At 36.5% G+C, this 22,612-nt stretch overlaps 1 protein-coding gene across 1 annotated transcript in view; it reads left to right on the top strand.

Moving 5' to 3' along the window:
• The window catches only part of kif1b (kinesin family member 1B), a 91,302-nt gene that overhangs the window by 36,260 nt on the left and 32,430 nt on the right, over nt 1-22,612 (top strand). Inside the window, 11 exon segments of the mRNA XM_051096076.1 lie at nt 275-353; nt 488-630; nt 1,011-1,052; nt 7,016-7,227; nt 10,456-10,535; nt 10,816-10,891; nt 13,261-13,340; nt 13,745-13,851; nt 14,057-14,140; nt 14,700-14,880; nt 16,119-16,191. Of these exon segments, the coding sequence (XP_050952033.1) occupies nt 275-353; nt 488-630; nt 1,011-1,052; nt 7,016-7,227; nt 10,456-10,535; nt 10,816-10,891; nt 13,261-13,340; nt 13,745-13,851; nt 14,057-14,140; nt 14,700-14,880; nt 16,119-16,191 (1,157 nt within the window).

A 22,612-nucleotide genomic window follows, 5' to 3' on the forward strand; every position in this document is an offset into this window, starting at 1 on the left:
TTAGTTGAATATTACTATCTGTATTCAACTAAACGTAATACTTCTCATACAATGCCAACCAATAGCTGTTAAATGAAAATATTGCAGAGATTTACCATTTAAAATTAATTTTAATCATTTAAAACAACAGAAAAAAACACTTGTGCTTTTTTTAATAGTCTGTGAAAGGTGCATCCTTTAAACTCATTGGCCTCTCTTAAATCATTACCCCAGTCGAAAGAAATTTCATCACTTGGTGTTTCTAATTGTTTGCATAATTGTGCTTGTTTACCAGGAGGGAACTCAAGGACAGCTATGGTGGCCGCCCTGAGCCCTGCCGACATTAACTATGATGAAACACTCAGCACACTCCGGTAAGAATTCACATCCTACTCCCACTTCCCATTAAGCAGCATGACTTCAATTCTAGATGGTCTTAATTGTGAAAAGTGGACTCTTGTGGTATCAAAAACTGTTTGGATGATTGTCATTGTTGGCTCATTCACAGATACGCAGACAGAGCCAAGCAGATCAAGTGCAACGCTGTCATCAACGAAGACCCCAATGCCAAACTGGTGCGGGAGCTGAAGGACGAAGTAACGCGTCTGAAGGACCTGCTCCGTGCCCAGGGCCTTGGGGACATTCTGGACAGTAAGTCAAGGCACAGCGCCCCCCAATGGCTACTGCTACACATGCCCAATTGCCAAATAGGAGGTCTATTAACTGCTCACAAGTGGCAAATACTTCAGCTCTGATCTAATGCTGCAGTCTCTGCCCAGTCTACATTGTCTTCATGTTCCTTGTACGTCTTCATTTTTAACCATTTCATCAACATGCGATGGAGATAAGGGATATGATGGTTAGAAATTACAGTAGTGTTGTCCATCTTGTTACAACAAGTGTTTCCATCTCATGTTTGTCTTCAAAGTATTTTGTCTAGTCAAATCTAACTGCTTCTGTCAGTCATTCCTCTACTAGTCCTCTCAACTCTGACCTCTCAACCTTCTCCTGTTCTTCCTGCTTCCCTTCAGTCGAGCCAATGGGGGATGATTACCTTGGAAGTGGAAGCAAATGTGTGTATACGCTTGACGGGGCCGCATCCTCTCGCTCTCCCCTTTTGTTACCAGTAGCTTATTCATCGCTTCTGGAATACAAACGTGTCAGCTTTGCATGCCTCAGTTTTTTTTTTTTTTTTCTGCAAGGAGTCCCAGACATACAACAGATAAATATGCGATGGATTGGACGAGTTGGCTTTGTGCTTGCTCTTACCCTAATTTGATTGACCGTCTGGCATGGTGCAGTCTTAATGGCAGGCTTTTCTCCAAATAAGCCCAACCCCACCCATAGCACGATAGATTTGAGAGACTGCATCTGGAAGCACTTAAAGGGATAGGTCACCCAAAAATGAACACTTTGTTATCATTAAATCTTTTGTGAAGCACAAGAATGTTCTAGCTTCGGTTCCATATAAGGAAAGGTGATTTGTTCCAAAAAGCAGCATAATGTATCATAACAGTTGTCCAGATGAGTCATACGACTAAAGTCAGTAGCTGTAATGAACAAACCAAATACACAAACTGTTATTTGCAATTAAAGGAAGAAAGTTTTGGATTTCCCTAAAAAAAAAATGATTTAAAAATCTATTTCTGTCTATCTAAAATTGGGTTAAGAAGCAGACTTGTATACATTGTCGTTCAGATCAGTACAATTTTTAATATTTTTTAAAGAAGTCTTTTCTGCTCTTCAAGACTACATTTATTTGATTAAAAATACATTAAAAAACAGTAATATTGTGAAAAATTATTGTAATTTAAAGTAGTGGTTTTCTATTTTAATATTCTTTAAAATAGAATTTATTCTTATGATGCAAAGCTGAATTTTCAGCTTCATTATTCCATCATTATTGTCAAATGATCCTTTAGAAACCATTCTGATATGCTGATTTATTATCAATGTTGAAAACAGTTCTGCTGCTTAATATTAGTATTTTTTGGAACTTATGATATTTTTTTTCAGGATTCTTTGAATAAAATGTTAGAAAGAACAGCATTTATTGAAAATAGAAATCTTTTGTAACAATATACACTACCGTTCAAAATTTGGGGTCGGTAATTTTTTTTTTTTCCTTTTTTTCTTTGTTAGAAAAAAATGATGCCTTTATTCAGCAAGGATGTGTTAAATTGATAAAAAGTGATAGACTTCTATTTTGGATAAATGCTGTTCTTTTTAACTTTTTATTCATCAAAGAATCCTAAAATGGTATCACAGTTTCCAAAAAATATAATATAGATAATATATCAGCATATTAGAAAGATTTCTGAAGGGTCATGTGACACGGAAGACTGCAGTAATGGGTGGTGAAAATTCAGCTTTTTATCACAGAAAAAAAAAAATATTTTAAAGTATATTAAAATAGCGAACTATTATTTTAAATTGCAATAAAATGTAGTAATTTTACTGTTTTTTTTTTTTTTTTTTTTTTTTTTTGGATCAAATAAATGCAACTTTGAGCATAAGGGACTTTTTTAAATAACATTGAAAACCTTACACAACTACCAATCACGAACGGTGGTATATAATATTAATATACGCATGCATACCCAGTATGCGTTGTCAAAAATAATAACAGTTCAATAGTTCAACAAAGTTTTTTTTTTTGATATATGTCTTGAATTTAAAATCTTTTTTATATCTGTAATCTGACAAATTTTGAAATTAAATAAAAACATAACAAATAATAAATGATTAATGTTCAATAAATGGATTTTGTCTAGTTCCATTTGGTTATCCATTTGTTTTAAACTAAATATATTGAGGTTTAGGCTTAAAACCAATTGGAAAAAAAAGTTTAATTGTTAAAGTCAGTAACTTTGTATTGTAGTATAATATTAAACAGACCGGTTATTCACAATTAAAATATGGATATTAGTGCATAATGACTTCAGATGACAATAGTCTAATGTATTACATTCTGAAATTTACAAGCTGAAAGTTATACTGTTTGAAATGATGTGGGTGAATAAATGATAACAAGATGTTCATTTTTAGGTGAACTATCCCTTTAGTATCACTCCTTTTAATCTGTTATTGTACTTTATTGGAATTCTCCTCTTTTTAGTTTCTGCCTAGTGAGGTTTTATCTGTCATTTAACTGTTTATTTCAGGTCACGATATTAACGATGTTAAAACAATGATCTATCGGAGAAAAGGTGCATGTTTTCATCATCTTACATTTGTAGAATAGAAACTTGCAGTGGTAGTCAAAGAATACGTAGCCGCTTGAGTCCTCTTCCTTCCCTGTTCTCCATATCCTCTTACGCAAGCTAGGCGTATCTTTTTAAAAGCTGCAGAACCGAATCAGTGCTCAGGTGGCTGTTTGGTTTTCTATCTGTCTGGGAGTTCTTGATATGCGCAGAGAGATGAACGCACACTGTGCTTTCTACCGCTACAACCATATGGCGCTGGAAAAGCGAATATTTTAACTTGACCAAAGTGCCTGCCATGGTCTGTGTGCTAGCGGCCTCAATCGCATCATCTGAACGCATGAACGGTAATGTAATGCAGTGTTGCTACGCCGCCATGTTGGCCTAGTTGCTTCAGGAGAGTCTTTTCAGATAAATGAAGTGGGGAAAAAATCCAATCTAGTGAATATGCAGCAGAACGCTCGACTGAACTCCGAGAAAGCACCCTGGGAGAGGCTTCATAAGCACAGTCCCCACCTAGTCACCGCAGATGTACCAAAAAGACGTTTTGAAGAGCAAACATTGACAGCATCATGACTTTAAGAGTGACATGCCGTATGGAAAAGACATTTTATAGCTTGATTCTGCAGCATGTTATCATACTGCTCTTCCAGCTCCCCCCTGCCAAGCTTCCCTCTCCTGGTTTGTGACCTTTATGCAATCCCTCCAGCCCACATCTCTTCTCTCACATCTGAGAAGTGATGTCAGTTTTCACCCAGGTCAAACTGATTTATCACAAGAAGTGTTTTATCACATTTAAAAGGCTTGTAAGATCGACTGCACTGTTTGTAGGCCACATGTTTGTTGAATATTACATAATATATTAAATCTAATGCATATTTATGGCATGTTTCTCTTAAAAAAGCTGATACCATTTATTGTCATAAAATAAGTGCCTATGTCAAAAAATCAAGTTCAAATATTGGTTTTAAAAATTACGTAAATTAGCGCTGTTAAGTAGATTAATCACAATTAATCACATCCAAAATAAAATGTTTAAGACGTATATGTAATATATACTTATATTTATATATAATATAAATGATATACAAGTAGAAATATACAATTAAGGTAATAAGTTTACACATCTTGCAGAACCTGCAAAATTAAAATGTTAATTATTTTACTAAAATAAGAGGAATGCGCTCACTGATGCTCCAGAAGGAAAAACAATGCATTAAGAGCCAGGGGTGTAAACTTTTGAACAGAATGAAGATGTGTACATTTTTCTTATTTTACCTAAATATCTTTTTTTTTTTTCATTTAGTACTGCACTTCAGAAGCTGCAGAAGATACTTACATGTTTCCCAGAAGACAAAATAAGTTAAATTTACCCTGATCTTCAAATTAAAAAAGTTTTTAAGTAGATAGAATAGAATTTGAATTGAAAGTATAGATATAGATTTTCAAGTTAAAATATTATAAATAAAAAATATTATGTAAATATATATATATATTTTTTTTTACATTTTATATTCTTTTTTTAAAACAAGTTAAATTTACCTACGAAGCAAAACTATTTAAAATATTAGCCTCCAGATATTACAATTTTAAATGCAGTGTTTTAAAAATGACACAATTTCAAAAAAATATTAAATACTGTTGTTAAATTTTATATTCTTTAAACAAGGCAGATTTACCCAAGAAGCAAAAACCTATAAAATAGTATCCACATTAAAATATTATATACAGTATTTTAAAAATTACACAAGAAGCAAAATTGTACATAATAAGATCTAATTTCTGAGAATGTATCTTTAATTGAAAATCGAAATGTGACCCTGGACCACAAAACCAGTTGTAAGTAGCAAGGGTGTATTTGTAGCAATAGCTAACAATATATTGTATGGGTCAAAATTATAGATTTTTCTTTTATGCCAAAAATGATTAGGGTATTAAGTAAAGATCATGATCCATGAAGATATTTTGTAAATTTCCTACCGTAAATATATCTCAACTTAATTTAGATTAGTAATATGCATTGCTAAGAACTTCATTTGGACAACTTTAAAGGCGATTTTCTCAATATTTAGACTTTTTTTTTTTTTTTTTTTTTGCACCCTCAGATTTCAGATTTCCAAATAATTGTATCTTGGCCAAATATTGTCCAATCCTAACAAACTATACTATACTATAGGGTTGGGTCGATAGACGATGCCATCGTCCATCGCCGATGGCCGATAGACATCACGATGCTGAGCCGGCATCGCGATCCTCCGCTCCGCCCCGCCCCGCCCCCGCCGCAGCAGCAACCCGCTCGCGAAAAACACACACTTAATCACACTATATAGCCAAATGAAATGCATGCTTTCAATTTCCGCATCTTTACTTATTTTATTATTATTATTATGAGGAAATAATAACAAGGAAGTTGTTAGCGATCACAATACAAATTACAGTGAACTCCAAACGAATTACACGAACTGGTTCGTTTACATTAATAAACGAGGCATACAAAAACAGCAGAAAAAAATCAAAATAATGTTAATTAAATTAGATTAAATAAACTACACCAAATATGCCTTTTTCATGGTTTTACCATAACTAACAGAGCTTGGAACAAAAAACAAGTTTAAATATGAAGGTTTCTGGACAGAAGTACTAACATGTTCACCTTTTCTGGCTTTAACACCCCTTCAGACGTGTCTCGTGGCTGTCCTCTTTCATTCGGCCTAAAGCCAAAGTATTGCCAGTAACTTATCTTTATTTATTTATGGTTTGGTTATGGGTAAAACAAAGACCATGCGGGTCAGGTAGTGGAAACGGTAGGCTACAATTAATTAATTCGTTATGAATTAATTATCAATCAACAAGAAATATACTATATTTCGTGCTACAGCGCACATTCTGTCAGACGCAATTCTGGCGCTCCCGTCTCAATGTACTGTACAACGCGGCATACATTCACATCAAATTATCACTCAGCTTCAGAGTTTCACTCACGCAGGGGCGTAATTTCCACGGGGGACACAATTTTCAAAACTCCTCCACCTTCAAATTGCTTTGTTAAATTAATGTCTTGTATTGTAGAATGGACGCTCAGCACCGCCGAGTTTAGCGCCATCGTTAAAACGAAACCGAAAGTAAAACGCATTCAAAAGCAATTTTAATACCCCACGTTTAGAGAGCGACCCCCCCCAACCCCGCTAAACGATGCCATCGTCCATCGCTTTGTTTCACATTAGACATCGTACGATGCCAAATTGGTCGACATCGCCCAACCCTACTATACTATATTTATTCAGCTTTCATAAATTTCCATTTCAAAAATTGACCCTTATGACTGGTTTTGTGGTCTAGGGTCAATTTTCAAATAAAACATAATTTTCAACAAGTCAAAAATAAATGAAGAAATTTAGAATTTAAGTGTATTTGTCTTGTTCCATTCATGTTTTTCATTTGCAACATTTAGTGAGGTTTACTTTTAAAGAATTGTTAATGGAACAAGAAAAAATACAGCTAAATTCAAGATACATTCCCTGAAACACTTACAGGTTGTTTTATGTATGACAGTAAGACACCGAAGTTGAATATGAATAGGATTTTTAAAGCACTGGGGATAGAAATGCATTTCTGTAGAACGACCTGAGGTGAAAACTGTATCTGACTGTCTGACTGTCTGACTGGCGTGTTTGTTGTAATCCTTTGATGTGAACTGTGTGTCTTACATTGGTCTTTCCTCCTCTTTGTCCTTTTTCTTCCTTTCTTTCTGTCTCCTGTCCACTCTCACGTTTCTGTCTCCACCACTTTCGCTTCTTCCTCCTTGCGTCGTCTGTCTCTCCTCTGTGGCTCAGACCTGAAAGATATACACAACAATAAGCATAGATACTTGCTTGCCTCAGAGAACCAACGGCCTGGCAATTTCTCCACAGCACCTATGGGCTGCCTGACAGCCTCTCCGTCCTCAGGCTCTCTGTGCAGCCAGGCAGGGCTGCAGTCCGTCTCGAGCATCCAGGAGCGCATCATGTCCACGCCGGGCGGAGAAGAGGCCATCGAGAGGCTGAAGGTACACAAACAAGCATTTTACAAACAAAAGACGAGTCAAGGGCTTAAGTGAATAAGCATTTCCTGGCGTCACAGAGAGGCTTCCTCTTGAATTAATCAAAATGAATTAGCTAACAATGTGAAGTAAGATAATGGAGGTGCTTCAGGCACCTGCTGACCTTTTACATTCAAAATGTTCTACTCATAATGATTTGCATGTTCTCATACATATGTATACTCGACTCTGGATCACCATGGTAACCTGAGAGGTAATTCAAGGACTTCATCTGCGCTGTTAGGCTTTCGTTACGACAGGCTGTGTCTAAATAAATGATATCTGACATACCAGCTGTCTGTAAACACATATGACCATTATGACATTGTCATAATAACAAAATTTCAGTTGTTGATAACAGTTTTAAAAAGATAAATGTTAATATAAATGTTAAAAATGTTTAAGTACTTATATTTTAAGTCCTACTTTTCCACCCACTAGTGGCTTGATGCCATTCACTGAGACTCTGTAAATGTGTGAGATAGTAAAGGAGAAAAGAGACAGAATAAGTGTACGTGGCTAGAGCTTCCAGGCATTAGTTTCCATGGTTACGGCAAGTGGCTCGCACCAGTGACGTCAACCTCCGACGCAGTTCGGCAGGAAATCAGACAGAAATAGACCTGTTCTTTTGTATCAGCCTAAAATATGGATGTATAATAAAATGTCTGAGCTTCCTTGACCTCAGTCAATAACCTAATCAGATCGAAGTCTGTCCTGTGTGATTCACATGCAAACCAGTCACTACATGTCGTCAGTGATTGCCCTGCATACAACCCATTTTATGCTCACCAAGGCTGTTTCTTTAATAAAATACATAATATTGTGAAATGTTAGAGAGATTTTTTTGAAAGATGATGTGATACAGCTGAATTAATGCTTAAAAAAGGTAGCTTTGCCATCACATGAATAATTTTTTAAATACATTAAAATAATAAAAACCCAGCTATTTTGTATTGTGCTAATATTTCACAATATTATGGTTTTCCTCCTTTTTTTCATGTAAATAGAGCCTTTGTAAGAATAAGAGACCTCTTTTAAAAACATTTTCACCAATAGTTCACCAAAAAAATGACAGTTCTGTCATTAATTGCCTTCGTTCATCTTCAGAACACAAATTAAGATATTTTTTAAATCTGAGAGCTTTCTGAAACTGCATAGACAGTAACGCAACTACCACGTTTAAGGTGGTTTCACTGATAAAACAGTCCGTGTGACATCAGTGGGTCTACCGTAATTTTGTCTACCGTAAAACTGTTTGAGAATACGGTTTGTGTGCAAAGAAAACAAACAAAAAAAGATTTTATTCAACGATTTATTCTCTTTCCTGTCAGTCTTTGCTTTATAACATGGTTGAACCACTGATGTCACACAGACTATTTTAACGATGTCCTTATTTCTTTTCTGGGCCTTGAACGTGGTAATATTGTTGCGTCTATGCAGGGTCAGAAAATTTTTGGATTTCATCAAAAATATCTGAATAAAACTGTTTCAGTTTTGGAACGTCGTGAAGGTGAGTAATTACTGACAGAATTCTAATTTTTGGGTAAACTTACCCTTATTCATTTCAAACTTTGGCCAGTAGTGTATATGTATACAAAGATCTAATATAATGATAATCCAGTTTTCCTAGTCCTCTGTAGTTACAGTGCCTTGCGAAAGTATTCGTACCCCTTCATTTTTTTTTTTTCCACATTTTGTTGCTGCCTTATGTTAAACAGTTTTAAATAACTTTTTTCCCCACATCAATCCATACTCAGTGCACCATAATGACAAAGCAAAAACAGAATTGTCACAACTTCATACATTAAAAATAAAAAGCTGAAATAAGTATGTTGCGTAAGTATTCATACTTCTAACTCAGTACTTAGCTGAAGCACCTTTACAGCCTCAAGTCTTTTTGAGTATAATGCAGCAAGATTTGCACATCAGCATTTGGCAGTTATCTGCCTTACCTCTTCACCTCTCAGGCTCTGTCAGCTTGGATGGGGTCTGGCAGACATTTTCAGGTTTCTCCAGAAATGTTTGATTGGGTTCAAGCCCAGGCTGTGGCTGGACCACTCGAGTACATTCACAGAGTTGTCTATAAGCCACTCTTGCTGTGTGCTTTGGGTCATTGCCCTGTTAGGTGGTGAACCTTCTGCCCAGTCTGAGGTTCTGAATGCCCTGGACTGGGTTTTTATTAAGGCTCAATATATTAGTGCATTGATCTTTTCTTCTACTCTGACGAGTCCCTCAGTCCCTGCCACTGAAAAACGCTACCAGCACACTTTACTTTTGGGATTGTACTTTGCAGGCGAAGAGCAGTGTCTGGTTTCCTTCAAATGTTCATCAGACCAGAGAATCTTGTTTCTAACAGTCTGAGGGTCCTTTAGGTGCTTTTTGAAGTGCATGGAAAGTATTGTGTTTATGTTGGAAAAAAAGTAATTTAAAGCAGTTTAACATAAGGCAGCAACATAAAATGTGGGAAAAAAAATTTGTGTGTGTGTCAGAAGGATCAGCACACAGGTTTATAAAGAAGCCACAGTGTTACTTTCTAAATGAACAGATGGTAAGGGTGTTAACCCTTTAGGAAGGATCTAGGGGGAGCTTCCTGTCCCTCAGGCCAGATGGTTCTGGTCTTCCTCCTGGCCAAGGACAATAAGGGCCAGACACAATAGAGAAAAATGAGTGTTGGGCTTCCAGTATTTAACTGTTTACTGCTCTTGACCCCACGTCAGGCATTTGTCCCATTGCACACTGACTTATAGCCTGGTTTTGCACTTTTAGCTATAGGAACCTGAAATTTATGACCTTGCCATGTCTGCAATGTTATGTGCTCCAACGCTGAGACCAGAATAAGCCTCTTAGTATTGTGCACAGGTCAGGCAAGTCACAATGGCAAGTGTGTGGAAATGCAAACTGGAAATGATTTCTGAAGGATTATGTGATTCTGAAGACTGTCTGTTGAAAATTCATCCATTCTTGTTTTTTACTGTATTTTTGATCAAATAAATAACCTTGGTGAGCATAAGAGACTTCTTTTTTAAAAACATAAAATAAACTTAATTATTCCAAACTAATGAATACTAGCAAAGATTAAGTATATAATCTGTATCTATATTTTTAACCATTCCAGGCCTTGTTTTATACCTCACAGCATAAATTTTTAATTTATCCTTTGAAATCTGCTGACCGTCTTTGTCTGCTGTCCTGCAGGAGTCAGAGAAGATCATAGCCGAGCTGAATGAGACCTGGGAGGAGAAGTTGAGGAAAACAGAGGCCATCCGTATGGAGAGGTCAGTAAGGGCTTAGGTGCCATCTGGCTCCCTTCCTATTGTCTCTGTGCCCATACCCATCTTGCCCATGAGGAGTGTCTGCTATGTGCCTGCGTGCTCAGCTGGTGCCAGTCTGTACCAGACTTAAGCAGCTGTCAAATTGCACATACCACACTGACCTCAATACATTCAGATATTCCAGAAATATTTTCCAGATGTCTTTAGTGCTAACTGCTCATAAAAAGGTGTTGAATGTAATGTCATTCAGCATGGGCCTGATGTTTTCCTTCCCTCCTCTCAGAGAGGCACTGCTGGCAGAGATGGGAGTAGCCATACGGGAGGACGGGGGAACCCTGGGCGTCTTCTCTCCAAAAAAGGTACAACACGTGTAAACTCCTCATTATCATTAATCACCATTCCTGTCTGCACCAGTCACCTCCTTCTCACGTCTGGGCCTTTCTTTCTTCGTATTTCATCATCTATCATTCTTCTTCCATTCCTTTTTTTTCTTTTATCTTTTGTTTTGCTCGCCTCTTGCGATGGAATCCTATTAGTTTGGTCCCGATAGACCAACGTCACTATCTATTGAGGACTTTAGTGTTTATTCTTCTAATCAGGTTTGTAGAATTTACATTTTTTTTTTTTACTCATGTAGCAAGCCATAGTTGTGTATTACTAAATAGTTAATATTTTCACACATCACTCTTAATTAAATTTATGTACAGATTAATGTACATCACCATAGGTGCATTATAGTGTTTCCTGCACCAGCGTGCATTGTGACCGATTTTGACAGATTCAAAAGCGAATGGTTTTTGCCTTTTGGAATTATTAGTTAAACCCATCAGAGCTGTTACTGATTTAATGTCCAACTGGATGTTTATATGTCAACATGTAAAGACACCTTTTACAACAGATTTGTATTTTTGTATTTTAATGTTGGGTAAAAAAACAAAAAAAAAAAAAAAAAAACATATAATAAAGTATATACTGTATGTGACCCTGGACCACAAAACCAGTCGTAAGTAGCACGGGTATATCTTAAAAACTGATGTTTTTAAAAGGGGTTTAAAAACATTTCTTTTTAAAAAAGTTTTTAATGTTTAATTGTTTGTTTAATTTGATATTTTGTTGTTTATTGCATTTTCTGTAGCACTTTGAGATTTTCTTTAAAATGTAAAGTGCTTTATAAATGAAATGTATTGTATTATTATTATTATTATTATTATTATTATTATTATTATTATTATTATTGTAGCAATAGCCAGCAATACAGTACATTGTATGGGTCAAAATTATCGATTTTTCTTTTAGGCCAAAAATCATTAGGATATTAAGTAAAGATCATGTTTCATGAAGACATTTTGTACATTTTCTACCTTAAATGTATCAAAACTTAATTTTTGATTAGTAATATGCATTGCTAAGGACTTCATTTGGACTACTTCAAAGGTGATTTTCTCAATATTTTGATTTTTTTTTTTTTTTTTTTTTGCACCCTCAGATTCTCAAATAGTTGCATCTCGGCCAAATATTGTCTTATCGTAACAAACATACAGCAATGGAAAGCTTATTTATTCAACTTTCAAATGATGTATAAAACTTAATTTTAAAAAATTTACCCTTATGACTGGTTTTGTGGTCCAGGGTCACATATAAAGAATTATGTTTTGTTAATATACTTCTATTTAAAACTGCAGAGTAGCTGAAAACATCAGGGACTAATGTTTTTGCTTGCAAAACAAGGTCCTTGTGTGCCAGAAAGTACATTTACCATAATTGCATTATGTCTGTTTAGTGTTCTGCCCTGAACGCATCAACACAGTTAGCTTGACTCTAGAACAAGGCCTCTCCTCCCTGTCATTTAATAATTTTTATTTGCCTACTTACTCATGCTTTCCTTTGATTTCTCTCCTTTTTTTCTCTTGACATCTCTCTGTCATTTTAACTGTCAAATAGCATTACGTTGAAAGGCCCTGTGAAGTCTATACAGACTTTAATGGGGTGTTTTCACCCAAAAAGGTTGGTGGTGTAGTAATTGATTGTGACGTACAGTAGTTTTAGTTATTTAGTTGATAGAGGCAAATGTAGTGCATTATAAGCCTTTAAAGAAGCCACTTTATGGCTTTCTGTGAGTTATTATAAATCATTGAAATGGCATTTAAAGGGATAGTTCACCCAAAAATTTTAATTCTATCATGAATTACTCACCCTCATGTTGTTCCAAACCCGTAAGACCTTCATTCATATTCAGAACACAAATTAAGATATTTTCTAATGAAGTCTCAGAGCTGCATAGACTGCAACAGTACTACCATGTTCAAGGCCCAGAAAGGTTGTAAGGACATTGTTAAAATAGTCCATGTGAGATCAGTAGTTTAACCTTAATTTTATGAAGATATGAGAATACTTCTCATGTGCGAAGAAAACTAAAATATTGACTTTATTCAGTAATTTCTTTTCTTCCGTGTCAGTCTTTAATGCGCGTTCATGCCAGTACCGTGCCGTTTGTACAAGGTCAGAAAGCTCTCGGTTTTCATCAAAAATATCTTAATTTGTGTTTCAAAGATGGACAAAGGTCTTACGGGTTTGGAATTAATGACAGAATTTAAATTTTTAGGTGAACTAGCCCTTTAACCTCATTATTTCATTTTTAATCGGCCTGTGAATGTCACTGTAGCTGTAGTGACATTAGTCACTTTTGTCTGACTTGTCTAACATTTTCATTGACCCTGTTTCCCTACAGACTCCACACCTGGTGAACCTGAACGAGGATCCTTTGATGTCAGAGTGTCTGCTTTATTATATCAAAGATGGAATAACAAGGTATAAAATCACTTCCAGAGCTGTCAGAAGTTTCTTAGCTCTCTGTATGTTGCACTTAGGCATTTTATGATTGCTACCTATCCAACCAGTCAAGGATCTTACAAAGGACATGATGTTGTTTACTGCTTTGATGTTAAGATTTTTTCCACTTCTCCAATTTAGACTACTTATTATGGGCAGGATATGCAATGAGCAAAATTTATATGTATACATGCTTCAAACTTCTGCTCCTCATATTGTTCATTAAACATAAAATATGTTTTAATTGTCTATAATTGTCACATCAGTTGTGAGATAAATAGCTTGTTGCTGAAAGCTTGTTGCATTATGTTTGGTTACGGTTTTGTAATGTGAATGTCAGAGTATCCCTGCGTTAATTAAAATAAATGTCTTTGTTTTGACAGGGTGGGCCAGGCAGATGCAGAAAGAAGACAGGATATCGTTCTGAGCGGAGCGCACATCAAAGAAGAGCACTGTATCTTCCGCAGCGAGAGGAATGCCAACGGAGATGGTTAGAGCTCACTTACATCTTTAGATCCATTTAACTGTTCAGTTCATCTGTCAGCTGTTAAACGTTTTTAAATCAGGCATAATCAGCAAACTGCAAATGAATGAATTTTCCTGTTAAAGATTATCTTTGTTCTTTACGCTTTTACTTGAACATCTGATATTAGGCTTTGTTGCTGGAGGTAGTGAATTGTCTTTTGTCTCTACAGTGATTGTCACGTTGGAGCCATGTGAGGGATCTGAAACATACGTGAATGGAAAACGTGTGAATTCTGCAGTCCAACTGCGCTCAGGTGACTCACTGACACGTTGCACATTCAGTTCTGGTCAGATTATGATAATGCCTTAAAGGAGAAGTCCACTTCCAGAGCAACAATTTACAGATAATGTACTTACCCCCTTGTCATCCAAGATGTTCATGTCTTTCTTTCTTCAGTCGTAAAGAAATTGTTTTTTGAGGAAAACATTTCAGGATTTTTCTCCATATAATGGACTGATAAGGTGCCCCGAGTTTCAAAATGCTAGGGTATGTCGAAAAACTCCCATCTCATGTTCTCCCTCAACTTCAAAATCGTCCTATATCGCTGTTTTATCTTTTTTGTTAAGGGTGTTTGATTTTCTTTGCATGTTCACTTTGCAAAGACTGGGTCGGTACTTTTGCAGCGATGTAGGATGATTTTGAAATTATTTTTGAAGTTTAAGGAGAAAATACGATCAGAGTTTTTCAACATAGAAAAATGGTAAGTAGACTCTGAGACCACAAGACTTGCACGTTTGTTTTTGATAATACATGTGCAAAATTTGTGTTTATAGGCCACTGTTCCAATGTGTACAAACCTTCTCGTTCCTCAGGTAACCGCATTATCATGGGAAAGAACCACGTGTTCCGGTTTAACCACCCTGAGCAGGCTCGCGCTGAGCGTGAGAAGACCCCGTCAGCGGAGACCCCCGTAGAGCCAGTGGACTGGACCTTCGCCCAAAGAGAACTGCTTGAGAAACAGGGTATCGACATGAAGCAAGAGATGGAGAAGAGGTATGAAAGACCTCATAATCATCATATTTTGTTAAACGACAGCCTCAGGTTCAGTACAAGAAGTAGATCATTTTGACTCATCCCTCAGGCACTGACAATAAAAATACACCAGTTTAGCAAGTAAACGTCCACAGTAGTTTCTGGTTACATACACATACGCTAACCAGTCAAAAGATTTTTAATGTTTTTTTTTTTTTTTTTTGAAGAATGCTCTACTGCTCACCAAACTTGCATTTATTTGATTCGAAAATACAGCAAAAACAGTACAATTTTGAAATATTTTTACTATTTAAAATAACTGCTCTATATTTGTATTTTAAAATGTAATTTATTCCTGTGATCAAAGCTAAATTTTCAGAATTATTACTCCTGTCTTCAGTGTCATATGATCCTTCAGAAATCATTATAATATGCTGATTTGCTGTTCAAGAAACATTTTTTTATTTTTATCAATAAGTACTTTTTTTTTTTTTTTTTAGGATTCTTTGAATAAAAAGATCTGAAGGTCAGAAATAAAAAGCTATATCTGAAATAAAAAGTTTTTGTAACATTATACATTATACCATTCAAAAGCTTTGTGACTGGAGTAATGATGCTAAAAATTCAGCTTTGAAATCACAGAAATATGTTACATTTTAAAGTGTAGTCAAATAGAAAGCAAAAATATTTTAAATAGAAAAATATTCAATTCAAAATTTTACTGTTTTTACTGTACTTTGAATCAAATATTTGTAGGCTTGGTGAGCAGTAGAGACTTCTTTAAAAAACATAAAAAATCTTACAGTTCAAAAACTTTTGACTGGTAGTGTACATGGATATGGAAACTGCATTTGAACATTCATTGTCTTAGCACAGGCCTTACTGTAAAATATAATTTCTCTTTAAAATACAGTTGAATCGGTTATTTTCTGTAGTAACTGATGCAATGCCTATATATACATGTGCTGTCGATAGAGTTTAACTTGTATTCAAACTCGCAAAATTCTTTCAAGGGAAGTGTGGATTCCGGCTAATACATAGTTTAGGGTTGGATAGCCAACCGAAGCCGGGGCACCCGACAGCTACAGAAGACAAAATCTACATTTTGTGAACTTTAAGCTCTTGCTATGGAATGTGAGCACATATGAATTGGATTATTGTAAGAAGGATTTTTTAGGATTATGTTGCGGAAAGGAAATGCAGTAAGCATAAGAAAGAACAGCTTTCTGATGCAGTGGTCTCGTACTGTATTATATCAGGCTTACAGAAATGGAGATCCTGTACAAAAAAGAGAAGGAAGAAGCGGACCAGCTGCTTGAGCAACAGAGACTGGTAAGGCTGAATCTCTTTGATAATTCTTGTTTCTTTTGTTGTTTATCAGAGGACCTGTTCTTTCGTTTCAGTTAGACCTTAATTGTCCTTCAAAATTAGACTGAGGGGAGAGATGTGCCATTTGATGAACCGAGTAAAACGGGCTCCTAGTTTTTCTACTTGCTCTGCTGAAGTCCAACCAGCACTAATTCTGCACTCTTAGCTCTGACAACTTGAGACTTTTGTGTGTCTGTATGTGTGTGAGAGAGAAACACTTCTCCCAGTGCATGGCTGAACCTCTTTGCATGGTAACTGAATCCACTCTGTCTGGATTGAGATAGCAGATGGCCCATTGCTGATATGGACTGATTTACATATTCAGTTTGATACAGCAAGAATTAGCGAGAACTACTTATTCAAATTTTCACTTCTCTCTCATAGATTTGAAATGTAACTTTGCAAAACAGCATCAGCAGAAAAATACAAATTCGGCTTTTAATTAGTAATCAGTGTTTTATGAATTCCAGTGTTGTGTAAGGCATTGGTTTGCCATGTACCAGTTAAAGACTCCATGAAATCGAAATGGGAGCTTTTTATTTTTATTTCTGAATGAAAATAAATTTGACGCTACAATGTTTTAGAGCTGTCATTTATTCAATTTAATTAAATGAAATGTCACTCTTAAGGGTTAGATATTTTTGTGTAATATTTGTGACCCTGGACCACAAAACCAGTCATAAGTAGCACAAGTATATTTGTAGCAATAACCAACAATACATTGTATGGGTCAAAATGATCAATTTTTCTTTTATGCCAAAAATCATTAGGTTATTATGTAAAGATCATGTTCCACGATATATTGTACATTTTCTACCGTAAATTTATCAAAACTTAATTTTTGATTAGTAAAAATTCTTAGCATTGCTAAGAACTTCATTTGGACAACTTTAAAGGCGATTTTCTCAATATTTTGACTTTTTTGCACCCTCAGATTCCAGATTTTCAAAATAGTTGTATCTCGGACAAATATTGTCCTATCCTAACAAACCATGCATTAATGGAAAGTGTATTTATTCAGCGTTTGAATAAATGAATAAAATTGATAATTGGTTTTGTGGTCTAAGAAGATCCGCCGTCATCTTAATTTGATATAAAGTAAAAATGTTATATATATTTTATATTGCAATAAGGTTTTTCAGCCAGTTTAAACCAATTTTTTAATTTTAAAAACATTTTGTCTTCATAACACTTATTTTTAATATCTTCTCACATAGTAGAAATTGGCCTTTGCCAATATTTATTTAAATTAATTTACTGTTACAGAAATCACATTTTTGACATCAGTCTATTCCCGTCACCATTTTTCATGGGGTCTTTAAATTAAATTGGAGATCTTTTCTTTGGTTTATTCTGTATGCTGCTTTTGCATGGTTTGTTTTTTGTAGCATGTTTAACAGATTAATTTACAGGGTACTTAGTACCTCATTTAGTATTTGTTGCTGAGCAGTGTTAAGCTGGTGAAGCTTGAGTCAGCGTTTGATTTACCCAAATAGATTTCGTTTCGTCTGAGTTTGTTGGTTTTCTCAATGCAATTGCTGATATTTCCAATGCATTGTTGCCATAACCCAAGATTTCTGCTGTAGTTGATGAAGGCTAGTGACAATGTGGTTTCTCATTGACGTCTGTAGCCTTGAGTTCTACACATCTGTGTCTGGCCAGGCACAGAGGGCATGCTATAACACAGCTATCCATGCTGGGGGTTTTAATCAATGATGACAAGCTCTCCAATGCTCCGATGGTCTCATTCACATAATCTCATACACAGAACGACACAGATATCATACACTGCACAACCGCGATTACACGGTCGCCAGCTGTCTCCTGTTATTTGACTGTGATTTTTGTATTGTCCTTGTTTTACTTGACCTGGAAAATGAGAAACTGCATTTTCTCTCAACTAACCTCTTAACTGTAGTGGATGAAATCGATGCTTTTAACCTCCTCCAAGCCTGTCCTTTCTCTTTTTTCTTCTCTATACTGACCTGTAATAAACACGCAAGAGTCTAACCCACTGCTAGAGCTAGAAAAACTTCTAAAACCAAATCTTCTCTATCAAGGACTTCATTTGAGGGAATGAAGCAAAACTCTTCAGGCTTTGCTGCATGCCACTGAAGCATGTTTGGGGTGCAACTTTCAAGAGCACTAATTGAAGAGGATGTCATGAATTTAAACTTGACAAAAAAAGAAAGAAACCAGCGCAACAACAAAAACGGCAGATCGAGCAACATCTATCCCCTTTTTGTTGACATTTTTCTCATAATCATGAAAGTCATGCCTTGCATTTACTTTTTATAGTGATATGCAACTTGGGAATAACAGTGATTTGAACTGTAAATCTAAAAAAATGACAGAAAGCTTGAGTATTATCAAATGCATCTGCAAGTACATATGTGACCCTGGACCACAAAACCTTAAGTCTTAAGTAGCACGGGTATGTTTGTAGCAATAGCCAAAAATATTGTGTATGAATCAGAATTATCTTTCTTCTTTTATGTGAAAAATCATTAGGATATTAAGTAAAGATCATGTTCCATTAGGATATTTTGTAAATTTACTAGTGTAAATATATCAAAACGTAATTTTTGATGAGTAATATCTATTGCTAAGAACTTAATTTGGACAACTTTAAAGGTGATTTTCTCAATATTTAAATTTATTTATTTATTTTATTTATTTTTTTTTTTGCAACCTCAGATTCCAGATTTTCACATAGCTGCATCTCAGCCAAATATATTTATTATTTATTCAGCTTTCAGATAATGTATAAATCTCAATTTCAAAAAAATTACCCTGGTTTTGTGGTCCTGGGTCACATATTTTTTATATCTGTAGTCAACTTACAGTCACAAAATATTAGAAATTGTCAAGTAGCTTGACTTTTTTTTTTTTTTTTTTTTTTTTCTCAGCTTAATGAATCCATTTGTACATTTTTCTGTGCTTAAATGTTGTATTGTTTTCTCGAAGATTTAGAAATCTCTAGAAAGTTTCACTTATGTAATATAATGTATCTATGTGTATAGTCACAAACAAATACTTAAGAAATGTACACATAAATGAAAACTTAACGTTTATCATACACAACCAGCAGCAATGCTTCTACTTTCATTATAATCTCATTATAGCAAAGCATCTTCTCATTCAGCCATTCCCATTTTGCATATCACACCACTGTCCATTCTTTACAGAAGACATTCCTTTTGATTTCGATATCCCATTTTAATTTTCCCATTTTGTTTTTCGCACTCTTTGGTTTGTTTCCTGTTTTGTTCTCTCAAGGATGGAGACTCTGATAGTGGCGACGACTCTGATAAGAGGTCGTGCGAGGAGAGCTGGAGACTCATCACTTCGCTTCGGGAGAAACTTCCTCCCAGCAAGCTCCAAACCATAGTCAAAAAGTGTGGCTTACCCAGCAGCGGTAAAAGACGGGAGCCTGTCAAAATGTACCAGATCCCTCAGCGTCGTCGCCTTACAAAAGACTCCAAATGGGTGACTATCTCAGATCTGAAGATTCAAGCAGTCAAAGAAATTTGCTACGAGGTGGCTCTGAACGATTTCCGTCACACCCGTCAAGAGATCGAGGCTCTGGCTATAGTGAAAATGAAAGAGCTTTGTGCCACCTACAACAAGAAAGACCCAAACGAACGTGATTCTTGGAGAGCGGTGGCTCGAGATGTCTGGGACACTGTAGGCGTCGGAGACGAGCGAATCGAAGATGTTATAACCAACGGGCGAGGTATAACAGACATGGATGACCTAAAGGTGCACATTGACAAACTGGAAGACATCCTGCAAGAGGTGAAAAAGCAAAACAACATGAAGGACGAAGAGATTAGAGCTCTGCGGAATAAGATGTTGAAGATGGAGCAAGTGATTCCGCTAATCTCCAACGAGTCCCAAGACAAAAACGCACGTAGTGCACCAATGAGAGCCCGGAGTTCAAGTGAGGGTAAAGCTCCTGAGGAGAAACCCAACACCGAACAGCCAGACGAGTCGGCATCTAAGATGATGGATGATGATTCTTCGTTTCGACGTGGGCGAATGCGCTGGATGCGACAAGAGCAGGTACGCCTCAAGAACCTCCAGCAACAGGAGATTTCCAAGCAGCTCCGGAGGCAAAACGGACCTCACCGATTCATCCCGCCTGAAGACCGCAAGCTACGCTTCCCCTTCAAGAGCAACCCCAAACATCGCAACTCTTGGACGCCTGGCACTCATATAATAATCACAGACGAACAGGTGATCGAGTTGAAAGTTCCCAAAGAAGCAGTCCAGGAAGAGGAAGACTGCAAAGGGGAAACTGAAGAGCCTAGAGAACAAGCAGTGCCCATCATCCACACGTACCCTACTCTTCCCAGTCCCACGGGTCAACATAGAAGCAAGGATTTAGAACAGGGCTTAAGCCATAGACACAATCAAAGCCAGAAACTCCATGAACGAGGTCGTAGTAACTCCTTCAACAGCAGCCAGCGTGCCTCGGACTCTACGGAGTCCCTCAACTCTGGGAACAGGAAGCCCCCTCACCCCCAACAGGCGTTTTACCAGCCACGCTACAACCAAAACCAGCACCATTATCCACAACAACAGTATCCACAGTTCTGTCATTACAATACGGATGCCAGCAACAACTACCAGCAGTACCCACCCAATCAGCAGCCGAGCCACCACAACAATTTTTACACGCCACCCCGTATGCGTAGGCAAATGTCTGCCCCCAATTTGAAGGGGAGTCGAGAAACCACAGTGTGACTTTGGGCATAGGTTCGTGTACAGAACTAGTTGACGCTACAAATCACACATCACAGACTCATCACAGCATTGGACAGCTTGTCCTCATCAAGTCAACAATTGAATGTTCTTGTTGTCATTTCTGATTCAATTGGAAAATACCACATGAGCACCTTGCAACAATTTTATCCCCCATCCATGTTAGTCAGCATATGGGTTAAAAATCTAGCAATAAGTGTGCTGGTTAAAGGTGTCCAAGCCACAACAAGATCTCAGAACAGTGTTTTTGTTTTTTTTAGGATTGGGAACTATGAGTTTAGAGAGAGACACCCTTTAGTTCTTGACTGTAGTATTAACTTTTTTTTTAGTGTGCCATTATGGAATTGAGAAGTACTTTACACTGATTTGCCTCAGTTTACTTTTGTTTTGCTGCTGGTCTTGATGGTCTAAAGCGATCTACAAGTTGAACACATAACCACTACACTGCAACATTTCATACTGTCCATTGAGAACCTTGAACCATTACTTGAATTTTAAGTTTTTGAATTTACAATTCAGTCATGTTTGTGCATTCAAGATGCATGGGTGATATGTTTAGCAAATGCTGGAAGGTTAATAGCCAACCTTTTATCCTCTTGAATGTTTCTAAACTGAATGCAAATGACATTTTTACTGTTACATTTTATGCAAATTGTTTGATTTCATGAGTTTTGGGTCCTTGGGTTGGTATCCCCCTTTACGTTGTTTGAATATGACTGGTGGCAGCAAAGGCCTTTTTGATGAGGAAAAGATTATGAAGGAGTGCTTTTAAAGTTTTTAAGTGCCTTATTGACTAACTAATGTGTCATTAACATTGCATTTATCTCGTGCTTGGCACCGAAACGAAATAATAGCAACATATGAAGAAAACAGACTGATTTTTATGTAAAAGATAAAGACACCACCTATAAATTTTCATCAAAATAATGACCTCTTTGTTTTTTATAAAGTTTTGTTCTGCCTTATTCTAAGTACAAACCACTCTGCACTAAACAACCATATCCAAAGAGGCAATGTTTTTTGTGAAACGTGGTAAAAGAACGGCTTCAGAGCTTGCTTTGCATCTATTGTTCCTCTAAACTGTCTGATCCTCAATAGGGGGACAGCCTGTTCCCACGGGATGGAGTCAGTGTTCTAGAACACTCTGCTGTTCTCCTCAATCTTAACATGATTAGAATCGCATTTATTTTCGGGTGTCTGCTGTGTGGCAAGCAAGCCCACAAAAAGCACTAGAGACGTCTCATGAAAAAGATCTCTAGCAGGGTTGTTCCCATGGCTTCCAAGGCATGTTTTTAGAGAAGGAATACTCTTAAAAGCCAAATTAAGTTTGCTGGAGAGGTAAATGCTGCACTGCGTTTTGTTTTTTTCCGTTTAGTCTCACGTATATGTAATGCCACTGAGCACTTGATTAAATTTACCACTGTTTTTAACTCATTAATTATGTTCACGTTAATGTAGTTGTATGTCCTTATACTTAAGCCACTGTGATTTCCCTGCTTAAGCCTTGATTTAATTATGCACTGGTGTGCCTCAGCGCCCAAGTGTGACCCATTACCAGCTGCGTATTACCAAAGCACATGTTCTGAAATCCTCTTCATGTCATCTCCTCTGCCCAGAG

Source organism: Labeo rohita, chromosome 23, assembly GCF_022985175.1.
Source record: "Labeo rohita strain BAU-BD-2019 chromosome 23, IGBB_LRoh.1.0, whole genome shotgun sequence".
Classification (NCBI taxonomy): Eukaryota; Metazoa; Chordata; class Actinopteri; order Cypriniformes; family Cyprinidae; genus Labeo; species Labeo rohita.